This window comes from Physeter macrocephalus, chromosome 13 (assembly GCF_002837175.3).
Source record: "Physeter macrocephalus isolate SW-GA chromosome 13, ASM283717v5, whole genome shotgun sequence".
Classification (NCBI taxonomy): domain Eukaryota; kingdom Metazoa; phylum Chordata; class Mammalia; order Artiodactyla; family Physeteridae; genus Physeter; species Physeter macrocephalus.
In genome coordinates, this window is record NC_041226.1 from 69,729,554 (window position 1) to 69,748,362 (window position 18,809).

General features: G+C 42.4%; 1 protein-coding gene across 21 annotated transcripts in view; it reads right to left on the reverse strand.

The window, feature by feature from the left end:
• Nucleotides 1–224: 224 nt before the first annotated feature.
• The window catches only part of DOCK9 (dedicator of cytokinesis 9), a 291,607-nt gene continuing 273,022 nt past the window's right edge, over nt 225–18,809 (reverse strand). For 19 of the 21 annotated variants that reach the window (XM_028497257.2, XM_028497264.2, XM_028497262.2 and 16 more), the window contains 6 exons: nt 17,148–17,294; nt 13,614–13,824; nt 8,211–8,401; nt 5,071–5,171; nt 4,799–4,937; nt 225–2,859 (listed from right to left, as the gene is read on the reverse strand). In XM_028497257.2, coding sequence (XP_028353058.1) covers nt 2,737–2,859; nt 4,799–4,937; nt 5,071–5,171; nt 8,211–8,401; nt 13,614–13,824; nt 17,148–17,294 — 912 coding nt within the window. In that variant the 3' untranslated portion in view covers nt 225–2,736. The remainder of the gene's footprint in view (nt 2,860–4,798; nt 4,938–5,070; nt 5,172–8,210; nt 8,402–13,613; nt 13,825–17,147; nt 17,295–18,809) is intronic. The other 2 variants (XR_003682501.2, XM_028497260.2) reach the window with 2 other exon arrangements.

Genomic DNA, 18,809 nt, shown 5'->3' on the forward strand with positions numbered 1-18,809 from the left:
CTTGTTTAATGAGTACAGAGTTTTTGTTTGGGAATATGAAAAAGTTCTGTAGATAAATGGTGGTGATGGTTGCACAACAATAAGAATGCACTTAATGCCACTGAACTGTACACTTAAAAATGGTTAAAATGGTAAATTTCACGTTATGTATATTTTACCTCAATAAAAAAAAAGAATAAATAAGATCTATGGAAACCATTTAAAAATTTATTGAAAATTAGCAATAAAGATTTCTTAATGTTAAAAAACACAATTTTCCCCAATAAACTGCTACTTTAATGTGTAACTTTATACCAAAATTAACATTTTATGCATACACTAAAAGAGGTTTTTAACTGATGTGAATGTGTTTCCGTGCAGGGCCAACAGAGGTCTTCGTCTTTGAGATGGTTCCTTTCTCCACTGTTGTAATTAGTGAGGGTTGGCCACCTCCCAAGCTGAATCTTATCGGACATGAAATCTGTACAGACTACTTTGCAAGTTTAACTACGAGATAGCAAGTTAGCTCCTTCTAGACGTGTTCATCTTACTGCCCGAAGACTTGCATTTCATGGCTTCTCAACGAGCCGTCTGTGGCCAGGAAATCCAGCTCGGCGACAAGGCAGACAAACTCTTACGCCTAATATCCCTGCTGGTGTTAGGGAGAGTCAAGGTTTACTACACGGGGCTGAAAAGTCAGAGACTCGGGGCAAACACGGAGAACCTTCTCAAGCCCTAAGTCTGGATCCACTAACGAATGGGCTGCAGCCTGGTGAGTTGTCGTAACTGCTCACATCTCTTCTTCATGACCTTGTCGCCATCTGTATAAGACAGCCTTGCCCACTGATACAGAAGTTCCAAAGACACCAAAAGATCCTTGGCATCTGGGCGCTCAGGATGTACACAGCATCATGATTTCCTTCCTCAACTGGTTATGAAAAAAGACAGCCTCCAAAACCCTTCAAGTAGGAACACCAGCTATTTTATTTCTTGTGAAAGACTCCTCTTTCTTCCATCACTGGAACTCTGAGGCTGAGTGGCTCCTCTGCTGGGTCCCTGCGCACACCACAGGCAGGACCAGCACCTGCAGTCTGAGGCATCACTTGACTCGGCTTCAGCGTTTATGATGAGGTAGGGCACAGGGAGTGTGGGCACACCTGGCCACTGATGCACTGCTGGGATAAATGACCACCTTATCCCAGAGTACTCACCTTCAGAGCAAGCAGGGAGATGACAAAGATGGAGACCTTGGTGGAGTTGAAGAGGAAGAGACAGAAGTATTAACTTGTCTATGTATACTTGGGAACAACCAGTAGAATTCAGAGCCAGACTGCAGTGTAACCAAGCATTTATCCACATCCCCTGGAAGATCTGGCCCCTAGCCCTGCCTCTTGAAATCTGTACCATGGAAACTTACACAAAGGCAGAGAAACGTACCCAGCCTCAGCTTCCACAATTACCAACATTTGTCATCTACCTACCCTCTTTTTTCCCCCCTTAGGTATTTTAAAGCAAATTTCTTTTACCACATTATTTCACCCCCAAATATTTCAATATCCTGCCCCTCTTAGGCCTGTCAGACAATAAATACCCAATACTCACTACCGGAAAATCAGCAACGTTATTTTTAATACAGCTGTGGTACAGAATGTTTAATTACAGCAGGGCAGAGATTCTAGTTAAATAAAATTAAAAACCTTTATTTTTCCCAAATATAAAATTACTAAATTAATGTCTGAAAAGAAAATATAACATGGTGAAAGCTTTACATTACACCACTACCCCACAGGATTTATGATTTACCAATGACATACTCCACCATTTTGGCAAGAGGATGAAATCTTTAAAACGGTTTATAAACCTAACATAGCAAAGACTGTATACATCTCCATATTGCACTTTTTTTATGTACAAGAATAAAACAGTAAAGTCAAGTGTATTGCATATACTAAGAACAACACAAATCTGTCACAATTAAACTTTATGCGGAAGCTGATGTGAGTATTAAAAATGTAGAAATGTCATACGTGTATGTACACAATGCCAAGACTGTATTAACAAACTCTATGTACATAACAGTATACTGTACTACTTTTAAATGTTTAGCATAGTTGTGTTTATTAATACAGGCCTTTGGTTCTAAACTGCTTGACCAGTCTTAAGCTCACATAGTTTCTTAAGCTTTCATATTTTTTAAATGCAAGTAAATGAGTATAAAAGCACTAAACCTCCGGGTTCACTGGTACAAAAATTACAATGGTCGGTTCCCTTAGGTCATCAAAAACTAGTCACAAAAATAGTTCTTGTATTCAACCTGAATGTGCCACAGGAAAAAAAAATATTTTCAAGATTTTCCAGCTTAGCCTAGAGGCAAAAGGTTACCCCAGCCTCGATTTCAGTGCTATGTACATTCCAGAATACTTGTATTCTCCAGGCCGTTTATTTTTAATACTACTCTGTAAGGAAGAGGACAATTTAACTCCAGCTTACGAGTGTCCACCACATACCTCTGTTAAGACATAATGAAAATGTTGAATATTGCCAGCAAGGTTTAAAAAAGTACGTGTACTCTCCTCTGACTCCTCCAGAACATCCGCCATGAAATAACACGGTCTTTCTTTCCCTTCTCGCGCCCCCTCGGCTGCCCCTTGTGCCCGGTCTCCCCGTGTCTTGCACGTGCCCAGTGACTAGCTTTGGAGATCATCCTGAGTTTGCAAATGACAAAGCACGTCCCCACACGCGGTCCACGAGATGAAGTCACACCACTGAGGACGAGCTGGTCATGCCGTGAACCAGCGTGCTTGTTGGAGTCCCACTGATGGCGTTGAAGATGTGAAGGGAATTCGGCAAAACGCTGGTCTTCTCCTCCAGGGGGCAAATCTCGAGGCACAGAAACACAAGGTTACCCAAGTGTAAACTGCTCCAAATGACACTTCTCACATTTATCATCCAGTGGCCACTGTTACTGTGAGTGGTGGTGCCCTCAGAGAGCTTGGCTCTGGCGGTTTGCAGAGGGGAGCGTGTTAGCTCACCTCATAAATGACGTTTCTCAGATCAGGATTTTAAGGAGAAAGTCAGGAACAACATGTTTTGTTTCCTTTCCAGGTTAGTGAGTAGAAAGTCTTCTAACCTCACCAGGTTATAAGGCAGCTTGAGGCCTATCCTACACATGCTTGATGGGGACACGACCTGGCCTTGTCCCCTGGAAAAGTCTTTTTTAATTGAATCTGGAGCATCGGTGTTCTCTACCAGCTCCTTCTCTTAGGGTCTTACAGATTTCTATCCTGGGAGCAAGAGAGTGGCTGCCTCGCTGACCCTGATCAAGTCTCTTTCACGCTCAGTAATGCAGGGAAGAATTCTAAGTGCAAGACTTGAGCTATTGCCAGGTGGAAACTGAGAAGAACATACACACTCAGAGGCTCCCCTGGAAAATCCAAAAGCAAGTCTACTCCAGGTCATGACTCTTTTTGCTCAAGGGTTCAAAGTTTAATCTTCATAGTTGTTGAGATAATGGAAAGTTCAAGGTATAGTTTAGAGCACAGCATGGCATTGTGTCCATACAATCTGGGAGTTTATTTTAATATTCTCAGCCCACAATTTTCTTCCTACTTTCATCTTTTCTAGTGCCAAATGCTGGCACCCACTGATCAAGCTCTCCATCCTGTCTGGAGGCCCCATGGAAAAGGCCTTGAGCTTTCTCCAAAAACTTGCTCCCATGAGACCCTCTCTTTCTGCTTAATGATTCACATGTTTATTCCATTTTGTTTTCCTACTTTTCTAAATGCCCAGAAGAGGGCTTCTTTTTGCACGTGCATGGTCATTATGTCAATGTCTGCAGTTGCCCAAACTCAGTAATAACTTTATGTGAGCCAGTTATCAAGATCCAGAGAAATAAAATTTAAAAATGACATTACCATCCCATCTGAATGTGTGAGCATGGAGGAGGAAAAAAAAGCAAGTTAAAGCTTACACATTTAAGTTAGTTTCCTACAAGAGAATCCTTCTCACTAAACCATCACATGGTATGTTAACTGACACAAATGGTCTTGGCTTCCATTTTGCGAAGTGAAAGCCAGTACCGTAGGGGACAGACAGAAGCAGTCATGTGCCATCAAGGTGCCAACACTAATCGTAAAGACTGAGTCCATGACTCAGAAGAAGCCGCTGTGGTTGATGGAGAACAGACCCCTCAGGAAGCAATAGGAGATGGCCTTTGAGATTCACTCAGTTCCCTGGGCAGCTGTCCCCCCTGATGACCACTGAGCCCACATACGTAATCCTACCAAAAGGAATTCATACAGGAAGACGATAGTAGCAGTGTAATCAGGAAAGCTGCCCACAATGACAAGGAATAAAGAAGTAGCCTTGAGGAACCCACGAGGGCACCCAAGTCAGCTGTAAACAGTAAAAAACTGAACGACCCTATCTTTTTAAATGGTGAAAGACACTTACTACAACAGAGAATTCCTTAAACCAGGCTGGTAAACCCTGTTCTTCCAAAGGATTGGGTGAATAAAGAAACTTCCAGGAACGGTACCGGTATTTTTTTTAATGTGAGGTGTTTCTGAGCTCGACTAAGTGACAAAGAGGAGGAGGGCGCTGGTCTCCTCTGGTCAATTAGACAAGGACGGTGAGCACAACGTTAGCTGCTCCCCACTACCCATGGTTAGGTAGTAGCGGCAGTGCGGCATCTACACTATCCTTCAGAGAGCAAAATTCTGGAAGGATGTCGGAGGGTTTAGGCCATAATTGGGGGCACTTGAGACCCCAACTGATGTGTGCTCCCTAAAAATGAGAAGCACTCCAGGGTGGCACCTACCTGCTCATGCATGATTTCAGAAAGCTCTTTTGTCATTTCCCTGTAGTTGGCCTTCATTTCCTCCTGATACTCTAACTGGTCCTCTTTGATCAGCCGTTCATTTACCGCTAAGGCTTGACCGCAAGCTTCCACAAATTGCCTGGAATGGTGTGGGAGAGGGAAATCAAGGCATGTACAGAACAAAGGATGAGTCCAACTGGTAGGATCTCTTTCTTGAGGGAGCACAGAAGTGATCAATACGAAGAAAAAGAGACATTTCCCGTGTGCTTTACCTGAAAACTTCTTTAAGCAACTTCACTTTATTGTCAGGATATCTTTTTGTGTTTGTGTCGTCTAAGAAAGCTCGGGCATATGCTAGTGGACCAGCATTGACCTAGATAAAGAACAAAGATTTTAAATTACGTTATGAAGAAAATACCAATTATCATTAATTTAGTTTCAGTTGGCATTTGCTAAAAATGCTGCTTGAGTGAGTTAGTCATGACCTCTGGCCTCCAGGAACTTAGGAACCCAAAGAGGAAACCATGAATAAAGCTCATGATGTTATAAGCTATTTGATTTTATCATCTCAGCCATCCTTAGGGCACTTGTGATGATGGTTTATTTTATGTAGGAAGAACCAATGCTTGGAAAACTTAAGGACCCGTTCAAGGTCGAATAGCCAATAAGCAAAACACCTGAGATCAGAGCCCAGGTCTTCCAATTGGTATTTGTGCTACATGACACTGAACTAAGAGGTCAATCTGGTGAGTGCAATGAAAACTGAAAAATTAAGCATATGAGCCAGTTTAAAAAAACCAACTGTTCACTTCATGGAATTGTGTAGATAGCCATGGGCAAGCTGATCTGCTATCCTCAAATGAACTAACCATTCAGGTGGGCTGGAAAGACAAAGATTTGGGGCATTTAGCAACAGGATGAGTGAACCAGAGCCCTGCATGTCTCCTTTAATTCACCAAGAAGAGTTCTCTGAGGTTGGGTAAGTCAGGAAACATGGGAGTGTTGAGATAAAGAAGGTTAGACACACTGGATGGGAAGGAGAAAGTTCCAGACACCTGAGACATATTGGGAAAGGTCCTGACCATGTGATTAGTGCATGATTTTTCCTGGGAGGTCTGGTGGACTTGGAAGGTAAGTAGGGAGGGCTGTCTGTCTTGTCTGTGGCTGTCGGTGAAGGGGACAGGCCGTGGTCCTGGTCCACAGTGTACAGGACTTGCACAGTAACTGAGCCAAGAGAATTCACACCAGAGGTGGGGAGACGGGGGGGCACAGACATTAGAGGTGGGGCCCTCTGAGACAGGGACAACTAGCTAACCCTTGGTGATGACTGGATATGATTACTGGATATGTGTGGAGAGCTATGTTTACAACCTAAAGGTAACCCAAATGAAGGATTATCCAGAACGATACATATGTTCAGTTTTAAGAAGATGCAGAAGGGAAGCTGATGAGACTTCATAAAGTCCAGCATAACAAGATCTTGTAGTGGAGTGCAGAATCACGGAGCCACCTGATGGCTCTGTCCTGTAGAACAGCAACCCCAGAGGCTCTTGGTGGAAGAATTAAAGAAACACACAAATAAAACAATAAAGTTCATTTCCCGTGACTCCAGCTTTGTTGTTACCCTGGAGGGTGCACGTGTATAAACTTAATCTCCTTATTTCATCATGGAATTCTTTGCTTTTCAAGATGATCGGGCATTTATAAAACTCTAAGGTCACTCCTAGAGACTGTCATACGGAGTGAAGTAAGTCAGAAAGAGAAAAACAAATATCGTATATTAACGCATGTATGTGGAATCTAGAAAAATGGTACAGATGAACCGGTTTGCAGGGCAGAAATAGAGCCAAAGATGTAGAGAACAAACGTACGGACACCAAGTGGGGAAAGTGGGGTGGGTGGGGGTGGTGGTGGGATGAACTGGGAGATTGGGATTGACATGTAGACACTAATATGGATAAAATAGATAACTAATAAGAACCTGCTGTATAAAAAATAAATAAATTAAATTAAAAACAAAAACAAAAACAAAAACAAAAAAACCCCTCAAGGTCACTATCAAATGGCAGGGCACATTTTGCCCTTTAGAAGGCTAGACCTGTCCAGCCCCATCCCTTACTGGCACACACACTCCTCCACTGGCCTTAGATAGAGGCTGGATGTTCCCAGGGCAGGTTTTGTTTTAAGCTGCAGAAAATTTTGGCCTCTGGCCCATTATCTAATCAATCATGTGGCTGGAATATTTATCATATTCGCTTGATAACTTATTTTGGCACATTAGTTTTTTGGGCCATAAGGGAAGAGGTTGAAAACATCTGTGAAAAGTTTTGCAGTGAATGACATTTAGAAAAATGTTAGGTTAACAGCTCAGCATGGATCTGATAAAAAGTTGACAAAAACTGACTTCAGGAAATGAAACCATTGTACTACAATCTATATGTAACATTCATAAACACACCCTTCCAGAAAGAGAAAATAATTGGATATGGGAATATATACATATACATAAAGCAGATGCTAGAATTATTTATATACATTTAAAAACATCAATAAAGCAAGAAGCATGCTGGTCCCTGGAGGGAGTGATTTAACATCTACTAATTTCTTAGGAAATCATATAAGTAAAATACCTGAAAAAAAAACCCCTATGATAGAAGTGCACTATACAAACATAAAGGTGCATATATCATAAGTGTTTAGCTTGATAAATTTTCACAAACTGAACATATTTGTGCAATCAGCACCTAGATCCAGGATGACTCTGTCCATAAATGGTACACATCACTTGAACAGCTATAGGAAAAAAAATGGCTTGACCCCTATATGCTACCACATACAAAAACCAATTCAGATAGATTGCACACCTACAAAGGAATCTAAACAAAGAGAACATAGAATATCTCTGACACAGATTTCTTAAACAGGACACACAAATAAAGGAAAAAATGATTAGCTGGGCTATATTAAAATGAATAATTTTGTTAATAAAGGATACCATTAAGAGAGTGAAACTTACTGTACTTTTTCAGGTACAATTTTCATAGAAACCAGGAAACAATAGTTTTATAAGAAAACCTATAGCTATCCACACTTCTTTATATTTAAAAGAGTCTTTATGCTTCCAATTAGGCACCCAGAATTCCTCAAATTATTGAAAAACCAGGTTGTATGGAGAGCCATCTCCTACCCCTGGCAGACAACTTGGTGAGAATGACACTCTTGTAGCCCCAAGGCTACCGCCCCTCTGATGTCAGGAGAAACTGCACAGATATTGAAGGGAGGTAAGGGGGATCACCTGATAAAGCCAGGGATCTACACTGGACCTTGCTGGTGTGAACGACCTAAAATTTCCCAAGTCTAAGGATCTGTTCTCTGTTGCCCTGTGGTTTGCTTGGTCCGGCGCCCGGCTCACCTGGACGCTCACACTGCCCTGGAGTTTGAGCTGCAGTTTGATCATGTCCACTTCGGCCGAGGAGCACAGCTGCCGGAGCTCGGCCACCTTCTTACTCATCTCGTCAATGGCCACCTCGATGGGGTTCAGGTCCGTGTGGTGCTGGTACATGACGGGGATCCGCTTCTTCACGTAAGGGAAGCAGTGTATGGCTGTGGAGGAACACGGCCTAGAATGAGTCCACAGCTTGCACGTGCTTCACTAGTACCGAGGTAGAAGTGATCATTACTCCCATGCTACAGATAAGGAACCCAGAGCTTGCCTAGGTCACACGCCAGTATTTCGTGGAACCAGAATACCGTCCTCGTTGATCGTTGTGCATGACAGCCATCACATAAAGTCAAGAGAGCTGGGTTCTTGTCAACTTTAATATGAGGAGTTTGTCTTTGAAGAAATCACTTTCTCGCTCCCTGCTCAATTTTCTCGCCCATAAATGCACTACTTGCTTGGAAATTATGAGAGCTGAATGAGCTAGTAGGTATAAGATGGCTTTGCAAATATAATAAAGACTAAATAGTTCTGAGATATCATATAATAAATTAAGTCCAGAAAAGAGTTCCATAGAAATATGTTGGAGCCATAGAACAACTTTGAATCACATGCTTAAGTTTGTACAGCCAGAGAAATCAATGAAAAATAACGTGAGAATATATTTCCAAGCAAAGTATTTATGAAGCAGAAATTCACAAACTCTTTGAGTTGCATAATAATAAAGATATTTAAAAACTTTTAAATGATTCAAAAACATTAAAAAGCACCACTCGATATTGTTTTCCTTTCTTATAATAAGACACCTGAACATATCAACACCAAAGAGTTCATTTAAAGAAGAACAGAGAGGCTTTCCTGGAGGCACAGTGGTTAAGAATCTGCCTACCAACGCAGGGTACACGGGTTCGAGCCCTGGTCTGGGAAGATCCCACATGCTGTGGAGCAACTAAGCCCGTGCGCCACAACTACTGAGCCTGAGCTCTAGAGCCTGTGCGCTGCAACTACTGAGCCCGTGCACCTGGAGCCCGTGCTCCACAACAAGAGAAGCCCCCGCAATGAGAAGCCTGTGTACCGCAAGAAAGACCCAAAGCAGCCAACAATAAATACATAAAATAAAATAAATTTATATTAAAAAAAAAAGAACAGAAAAATAACTGGTTCCAATTCGGTACTGTTTCACATTTCTACCTTATTGCTTGTATGGTGTATGTAAAAATCTCTAATATTCTTATTTAATATATATTTATGAATAGACAGGTAGATATATGCTTAAAAGCTTATTTTATTTTTTAACAAGCTAAAGTAAGATGGAAGTGTTATGTTTGGATTCTTTACTATTTACTAAGTGGCTGGGGAGGGTTTACTGAAAAAGGACTGATCACAAAACGAGAAAGCCCGGCTCCCTGCAAAACACAGAGTTCCCTTGGGTTACCCAGAGTCTGAACAAGGCTGGAAAAGACATTCAACGTGATGCAACCTTGTCTGTCACACACCTACCGGCCTGCTCTAGTCGCTACATGTTTTATCAATCTAAGGCCAAGGGTCTGTGTCTACTATTTCTTCTGTGTTCCTTGTGGACACAGAGTTTTTAAGTGGCAACACTGGTATTGATAAGTCCTCTTCGGACTGAAGGCTTCTTTGATACGTGACAAGAACTAGATGCTGCTGTTTATCAGCCAGGGAGACAGAACACGGTCCTCCGGCCAGAGGTGAACTCGCTTGTGATAGACTGACACGCTTTACAGAGGGGAGGGCCACTGCATTCTCACTTGTCAGGACACACGTTTCATGAGGCTAACAGCCATGTCCAAACATACGTGATTAGTGTTATCACAGTGTTTTTGAGTGCCACAGTGCGGTAGCACCATTATTTCAGAGAGAAAAACCAACTCCAACGATGTCTGTGAGATGTCCACATTACGCTGATTTCACTCAGCCAAAAAAGTCCTGAGTCACTGCTCCTTACGATGGTTAATTGGAGAGTGAAAGAGGCAAAGGAGGGGTGTAATGATACAGAAAACTCTGAGTCTGTGCGTGAGCCTCCCAGGTCCGCGCAATCTGGGACTGCCCCGGCCCCCGCCTTCCTTGCTGGCCTCGGCTCTCCTCTCACTGGGGCTCCCTCAGCTCCAGCCACGCCTGCCTGCTGGTCGTCCCCTGAACGCGCTGGGCACAGGGACCCCTGCCGCTGGCCTCTGCCCCGACGGCGCCTTCTCCCTCCAGACATGTGCAGGGCCCGCTCCTTCAACTCCTTCAAGTCTGGACTGTCAGTGAAACCTACGCTGGCCACGCCATTAAACTGCAGCCCCCCTGCCCTCAACCCCACAATTCCAACCCCCTTTGCTTTTGTCCAGAACATGTATTACCTTCCAACACAGATACATTCACCCATTATATTTACTGTTTATCATCTGCCTCCTCCTGCTAGAGTCTAAGCTGCACAAGCCAGAGAGCTCTGTTTTGTTGATATGCCAAGTTGGAACACTGCCTGTGTTCAAAGAATTTAGCTGAACTAAAGAATGTGTTAGTGCCCAAATGGCTAAATGAAAGAGCAAACTGGCCTGGAAGGTGGAGAATTAGGTGGTGGACTGAGTGAGGCACCGTGTTATTAATCAACGGCCCACACCAGTGATCTGCAGCCCTTCAGGCAGGAGGACAAGGAAGAGACGGCTGAGAAGCGCGGGTGGGTGTACGGTCTGGTTAGACTGAGGGGCGGGAGAGTACTTCCAACCTGAGTAGCAGTCTGGACATGATTTGGAAGACTTTGCAACAGTGACCGGGAAGAAACTGCATGGAATGAGTTCCACGAAAGAAGGAACAGAGGGGATCACGGAGGGAGGCAGGCTCAGAAATTTACACCGAGGGGGCCTGGAGGGCAATCATTAGGGTTTTCAAATGATTCCACAACTGCAGCTAACTGACTAAACTATCCAGGAAAGTGAGCCAGTCTGGGTTCAGAGGGCAGGGGCTCCCCGACAACTCAGAAGGCCAAAGGTCAGCTCTGAAGCAATGCAGTGGAAGAAGAACCTAAGGGATTAATAATACAAGGGAAAACTCTCAAAGTCTTCAGAATATCCTGGTCTGTGTGTCTTTAACTGAAGGTTGATGTAGTTTATAGGCTCTTAATAGCATTTTTATAACCCCTTCTCTAAATCTTTACACTACCCAGTGATTATCCTTCTGAAATTCTGAGAATCTTTCACGGCAAAAACTGCACCCCTTCTTGGTGTTGTGTTGTATTAGAATCTCCTTTTGCTCATCACCAACCTCAAAAGGCAAGGAGCTCAATGGTGGGTGAGATGTAGCAAAATGAAGTACATTCTTTCCCCACCTGGGCATAATTTACAAAATTCTTTGACACCAGATGGATAGCACAGATCTCTTTTTACAGATGAAAAACTAAGGTGCAGAGAGGTTAAGTGACCTGCCCAAGGTCACACAGTGAGGATGTGACTGGGTCTACGGGACCCAGGCCCAGGCTCTGCACTGCCCACACCTTCTCAACGTGGTTATTTCCCAAGCCAACAGCTCCTGTGTCTACTTTGCCTCTCTCTGCAGTGGGGCTACTCTTTGTCCCCTCTGCTCTGGCAGGTACAGAGCTTTGCTCTAGCCCGTTATCTTATCAAAAATATTTCTGTGACAAAACGGGAAACCGGCCAGGGAAAGCACCTCATGGTAACTGTTTGTGAATCAGTGTGCTACCTGAGCAGAAAAATCCTAATAAGAAATCCTGACCTCGGCCCATCAGTGAGCTAGGTTTATTTAAGTCAGCAGTTCTCCAACCTGAGTGGCATGAGAATCACCTGCAAGGCTTGGTTAGACACAGCCATCTGGGCCCCACCCTGAGTCCTCGACTCAGAAGGTCTGGGTGGAGCCCAGGAATCTGCATTTCTAACGGGCTCCCAGGTGACGCTGATGCTGCCGACGCCCCCGGAGCAGCCTTGGATAAGCACTGATTCGAGGCCGTCACAGCCGTGCAGATAAACGTGGTGAGCTGGTAACACTCATCAAATGACTCCACCTAAATGCCGTTATTTCGCTTAGGAAGAATTTGCTACTGTGTCCATTAGAAAAACAATTTACCTGTGCGGGGGGGCTAACGTTTTAGAGGCCAACATTGTTTGTGCCTTACATGTTATCTTATTATTCTAAAAGCAGGAGCAGAGACTCCTTCTTTAAGAATGTAGGGTTTTGAGGGGTTTTTTTTGTATTTTAATTTTTATCTCAGTTCCCTCATAAGAATGGTGAAAAATCCTGTGCAATATGCTGTTCTGAGCTATTTCATAAAGAACCATATTCTTTCCTTGGTAACAGCTTTACTGAGACATAAACCACACGCCACACAAGTCACCCACTTAAAGTGTACTGTCCACTGGCGAGGGTGGAGCCTCGCCCGAAACACGCCACCCTCACAGCACTCCTTTCACTATTCATGATACCTGTTCCCGCCCAGGCGGAACACCTGACAACATCAACTGCTGGACAAGTAGCGGGTGCCTTCCAGGTTCGACTTAAGTGTGGCCACTCTTTGAAAAATGTGCTTCAATAGCAGATATAGACACAACTGGCATTCTCAATAGCCTCCTTACCAATTTTTGTTTACGTCAAGAAAGCGTCTCATTACAGGTTACCCGTCATTCGCTGACCCTAACCCTAAGAGCGATGGAGTCAAGCTCCCCTAAAGAAGGTAGAAATCACTCCCAAGATGACTCTACACTTGTCAGGAACACGGAGATAATGCACGGCATAGTTCTGGGGGTGGGTGATCAGTGGCTAAGCAGTGCCAAAGGATCCATTAAAACTCTGGCACAGCTGAATGGGCAGCCTGTGAATGCAGTGAGCTTCCTGGTACTGGAGGTGCCCAAGCTGAAGTTGGCCAGCCACTCAGAGACTAGGTGGGCGGGGTCCAGCCTCATGTCCCATTTATTCACTCCACCTAGAATCTCTGAGCAGGCTCATGCTGGTGTGTAAGGGGTCTCTTCCCATGACACAGATGCAGCACTGTGTGCGGGGGTTCTTGACCTGGGTGCACCACGGGTCTAGAGAGTCTGCAAATCACTTGAAATTGTGTGCAAAAGCATTCTGAGCTGTTTTCACCAGATTCTAAAAAGGGTAAGTTACCTGACATTGGATATGAACTTCTGGTCTGGTGGAAGAATAAAATACAAACAAGTAAATAGAAAAATGTCACGAGTATTCGAAAGCAAGCATTAGATACACGTTAAGCGGAAATGGATACGTAAGGAAAGTTAACTAAGCTCGAAGGGCCCTTCCAATTCTAGATGCTTCTGGATCCCTTCTGGAGGGCTCTTTATCTTGACGTCTGGGCTGGTGTCTGGGTGTGATTCTTAAAGAAAGGGGCCAGGAAAACTGTACCTGTCAGTATGGTGCGCCGTTTGCACTGCTCCTCGACGCCTCCCTGCCTTTTCCCAGCCTGGGTGAAGGGCATCTCAAACATGAAGCGGCGAATGTTGTGAGATCTTTCAAACTCCGTTTTTCTTTCTTGCAATTCCTTCTCATCAAAGAATGGGATCACATGAGTCACCTGGATATATGCATACTTGGAATCCAGATCCTTAGGGTTAACCTTTAAATGCATAAAGGAAATGGAATATTGCTATTGTTATTGAAAGGACTCCTCCAAAGCATGCTGAACCTGTGTCTTTCCACTTCGTATAAGTTTTGGGAAATTTCAGAAAAGTTTGAAAAAAATAGTACAACGAACACCCACATACCCACCACTGAGAACAATTGCTAATACTTTGCTATATTTGTTTATATGTGTCTATTCACACACACACGTATATGTAGACTTTTTTTTTAGCTGAAGCATTTCAAAGTAAGTGGTTCACATCATGACACTTGAGCCAGCATCTCCTAAACATGAGGATATTCTCCTCCATAACCACAATACATCATCATATGTAACAAAATTAACACGAATTTCCTAATAGTGCCAAATATACCAAGTTGAGATGAATTTCTCAAATGTCCCAGAATATTATTTATAGCTATTTGTATTTGAACCAGAATCTAATCAATGATTGCATTTTAGTTTTGTCTCCTTAGTCTTGTTTAATCTAGACTATTTTTTTTTCCATGACATTGACCTTTTTGAAGACATCATGCTAGTATTTGTGTGGAATGACTCCCCGTCTGGATTCCTCTGACTATTTTCTAAGCCGTATTTTTACATATTTGGCTTAGAGACAAAAATGTTTATTTTACTAATAATGTTTAAAGCCTAGGTCCCCAAATCATAATTAATCTGTAGATAGATTAGATATAAACAGATGTAGATAAATTAACTTAATATAGGTAAAGACTAATCTAAGACTGCTCAGATTATAAATTTAGTTCCTGACAGACTCAGCACATAAATGCTTTTAAAACTACACGGCTAGACCTCGTGGTGCTCTAACTTCTGTGACATGCTAGAAAATTAAACATAGGCACTTTCCATACAAAAACAAAAGTAATTTATTAGGGAGACAAATCAACTTTGCACATATTGTTTTTAAGCTTCTAGAGCAATAAAAGGGGACATGAACGAAATGACCATACAGAGAATTTGGAGATGATCCTGGAATGAGGGCAAACAACTGAGATCAAGATGGGTTTACTGGTCCCCAATTATCATGCATCACTGTTCTCTTAACAGAGACGTGAGTGAAGAAACATGAAAAACAGATGTGCAATGCCTTAAACTCTAAAAGTTCAGAAAATACATAGTCATGAGTTATTTTTCTTTTAGAAAAGGCCATCTGGCCAATCACTATAATTGTATTCAAACCTCTTAGACTTAACTTTCTTTAGCAGAAACAATTTAAAAGCAGAGGAAATAACCATTCTTGCCTATTTTTCAGTGGTGTTTCCCTAGTTTTCACTTTCACACTTGTATGTGTGCATCAGTAGAAGGAATAAAGGACTGGTGTTTGAGGAAGAGAAGAAGGTCTAGGACGTCTTTCAGCTGCTGCATCAAGGATCACATATCAAAAGGGCAAGAAGAACCAGTGCGTGAGAACCTTGACAGAAGGTTGTTAAGGTTAAAGCCACAACTTGACCCAGACAAAGGTTTTGGTTTCAGAGAAAAAGGCAAGTTGGACCTGAGTGATTTGGTCTAGAAAGGAAGTAGGTCTTAATAAGGTTGTGTTGAGGTTTCTAGCTAAAAATGGACCAACAATGTAGGCTTGTCCCTTTTCCTTTGTGCAACTCTATTAAAATGACAGTATAGAATTAACCAGCAAGGACCAAGAAGAGAGGACAGAACAGCAGTGGATGAGTTTAATGAATATCTGGAAGGCAGGTGCACGGAGATGCACTCCCTGACTTGGGAGAGAAAGTTCTAATCCATTCCCACGGAGAGGGGCAACAACAGGGGAGTCAGATCACCTCGCAAAAGCCTGTTGTGATAGTCTTAATGTCTGCGTTCCCCCAAAATTCTCATGCAGAAATCTTAACTTTCAGTGTGATGGTATTAGGAGGCAGGAGGTGATTCGGTCAGGAGGGTAGAGCCTTCATGAATGGGATTAGTGCCCTTATAAAAGGGACCCCACAGGGCTCCTTCACCCCTTCTTCCATGTGAGGACACGACAGTAAGACAGCAGTCTGTGAAGCAGTTAGAAGAACCTCACCTGACACCGAATCTGCCGGTGCCTTGATCTTGGACTTCCCAGACTCCAAAACTGTGAGAAATAAATTTCTGTTGTTTATAAGCCACCCAGTCTATGGTATCTGTTATGGCAGCCTGAAGAGACTGGCATCTGTAGAGGACCAGGACCAGGATTTCAGTGACCAGGAGACGTGTGGGGTGGCAAGTGGCCCAAAGTCTATGTGAGGTGGCAGAACCCTGGGTTCCCTTCCCTAGTCCCAGCCCCACAAGAGAGAAGAGACCGTTCCTTGGAGAAACCGGTCTGGAAAGAGTCTAAGTGGGTTCACCAGTCTCAGCAGAAAGCAGGGGCAAGGAACAGAGCAGGATGCAGGGAGGGCAGGTGAAAGACTGCAAGCTGCACGTGGGACCTTCACCCTTGCTCATCCCCTGCCTCCAGAATTCAGAATTCCCTCCTCCCTTGTCCCCTCCCTACCACCTGGGCAGGAGACTGGAAGAGTCTTCTTTGGAGAAAATGAAGGGCCCCAAGGAAACAGATTCCAGACACTGGGGACTCCAAAGCAGGGCTCAGGCCAAAAAAAAAAAATGAACGAAGGATCCTCCAAAAGGATGAACTGAGAAAGAGGTAGAGCTTATTGCTGCTGGAAACTGAGCAGGAGGCGCATTTTTAATGCAAAGAACAGAAGTTCTATCTTGGCCTGAGTTTCAGGAAGCAAAGGGATCCCATCTCTTGGGAGACGTCCTGAAGACAGTGGAACACATAAACATATAGGAAAAATGTGTATGTTCAGAAAGGGTTTTCATGAGAGCAATATAGCAGAGGACAGCCTCTCTAAGTAGAAAGTAGATCTCATTCCTACAAATGTGCTGGCTAATTAGTTCATTCCTTCGTCTCTCTGCCTGCCCATCCATCTGTCCATGTATCAAACAATCAGGGTGTCAAGTAACATGCCAGGCACTGTGCTAAGTGCAAGGAAAAACTACAGTGACAAACAGAACCTAGGACCCTACCCTTACAGAGTTTCTAAATAGCTGGACTAAAAACAGTATACCCTTTCAGATGTTAATTATTTTGTAAAATAATATCTTTAAAATTATGAAAAAAAGGTTTGCTTAATGAAAGACACCTGGGATGCACAGAAAGGTATTAAGAAAAAAAATACACTTGCCACTCAAGGCCAACCATTCTTAACTTTTTCCTGGGTCTTCTTTTTTCTACCACATTTATAAATATATATGATCAATCATACATAAAAAAACAATATAATGTTGCTATAATACATTTCCAAGCATAGTCATACCTTGCCAGAATCTTGTATCATTTTGACGTTTTCAGAACCAAATTTATCTGAGTAAAGTTTAAGGAGTCTCTGAGAAATTTCTGACAGAGGCGTGAGTTTGGGTTCTTTATAGATATACTCCTTTCCATCTTCATCTTCAAAGAATCCCTGTGACATAAAGCACAATTAGAGCTATCCCCAAATACAAGCCCAAGGAAGGATTCTTTTGTTACAGGAGTTAACAACAACAAAACGGGAATGATTCTAAAAACAAAATCAGGCTTTCCGAATAGGAAGGAAAATGATAATAATGTGAGGTCTGGGTGCAAGGTAGGGCGAAACACAAAATTGCAAACTCATCCAAGAACGCTGTCATTAAGTGTTGAGGGAAATGAAAGATTGGGGATTCAAGGCTGTGTTCCCTCGGTGAAGTCTAATCATGGGATTCAAGCCTGTTTCACATTCCCAAGGAGCAGAACTCACTAAGACATGACTCAGCAGCCTGCTATCCGCAGGCCTCGGAAACGCACACACATCCCTTCTCCTGATCTCTGCCGTTTACTTGGGATTTTACGGCATAAAAGGAAGCATTCTGGTCTGGCAAAAGTTATGTGAAGTTGGTGTAAATTCTATTTTGTCTTCCTGATGAGACAAATATTAAAGGGCTGTAGCATAAGATCAGGAAATATTTTCATTATCACCAGTCATCATCTGTTTTAGCACCAATCATGTCTCGATACAAGAAGGCTAAGTATTGCATGGGAAGTGAAAAAGGTTGAAAACTCAAAAGCCCAGATTGGGGTTAATATTTGAAATAAATTAAAAAAAATTTTCTCATCTAAAATGAAAGAGAGAAAATGGTGCAAAAAAACACAGTATATAAAAGAAAAAATGCAGGCTAACATGAAACAAAAAACACCCACATCAAACTAGGAGTTTAGATGCAGTAATTTCACTACATTACTTGCTTTTTATGCATTTACTGTAATTACCTCCACATCTGTTTCACTGTCTGTAAACTGGTATTGCTATAAAGTTATAAAAGACAATAAATAACAGGATAAATTGAAGGTTATATAATGCTCATAGAAAACCACACACCCTGAATAAATGGATTGTAATTTATACTATTAATCATGTTAGAGACTTGGAGGTTAAACTTTCAGTTAAATTTAAATGACCCCTTTTCTAAAGGGTTTCTGAAATATTATAATGGTAAGTCTACTTGCAGAGATATTGTATTTTGAAAGAGAAGCACAGGGACAAAGGAAACCAGAAAGTCTTAATTTTGGTTTAAAACATGCAGTATAGACGTGTAAGGGAACAGGTGATTTATTTCTGTAAATGGAATAAAATGTTAATTTTGTTTTGGAGTTTGTAATGACTGGACAGATATACATACAGACTTGAAAAGGAAACTTGCAAACCACACTGAAGTACCAAAGATGCCGCTAAGAATATCTTATGGAAGGAGAACTTACCGCTGCCTTAAGAAAGTAATAAAGAAAAGACAGGAAGAAAGAAAAAAAGGCAGAAAGTTTACTACTGAGGAAGATAAGAACCATACTAAACATGACAAATTCATCAAATTAGCATTTCTAGAAAACAGAAAATTTACAAAATACCACTTTGTATATAGAGTTTAAACAAGAAAAAAACGACTTGGGACGGCCTAGAGAACAG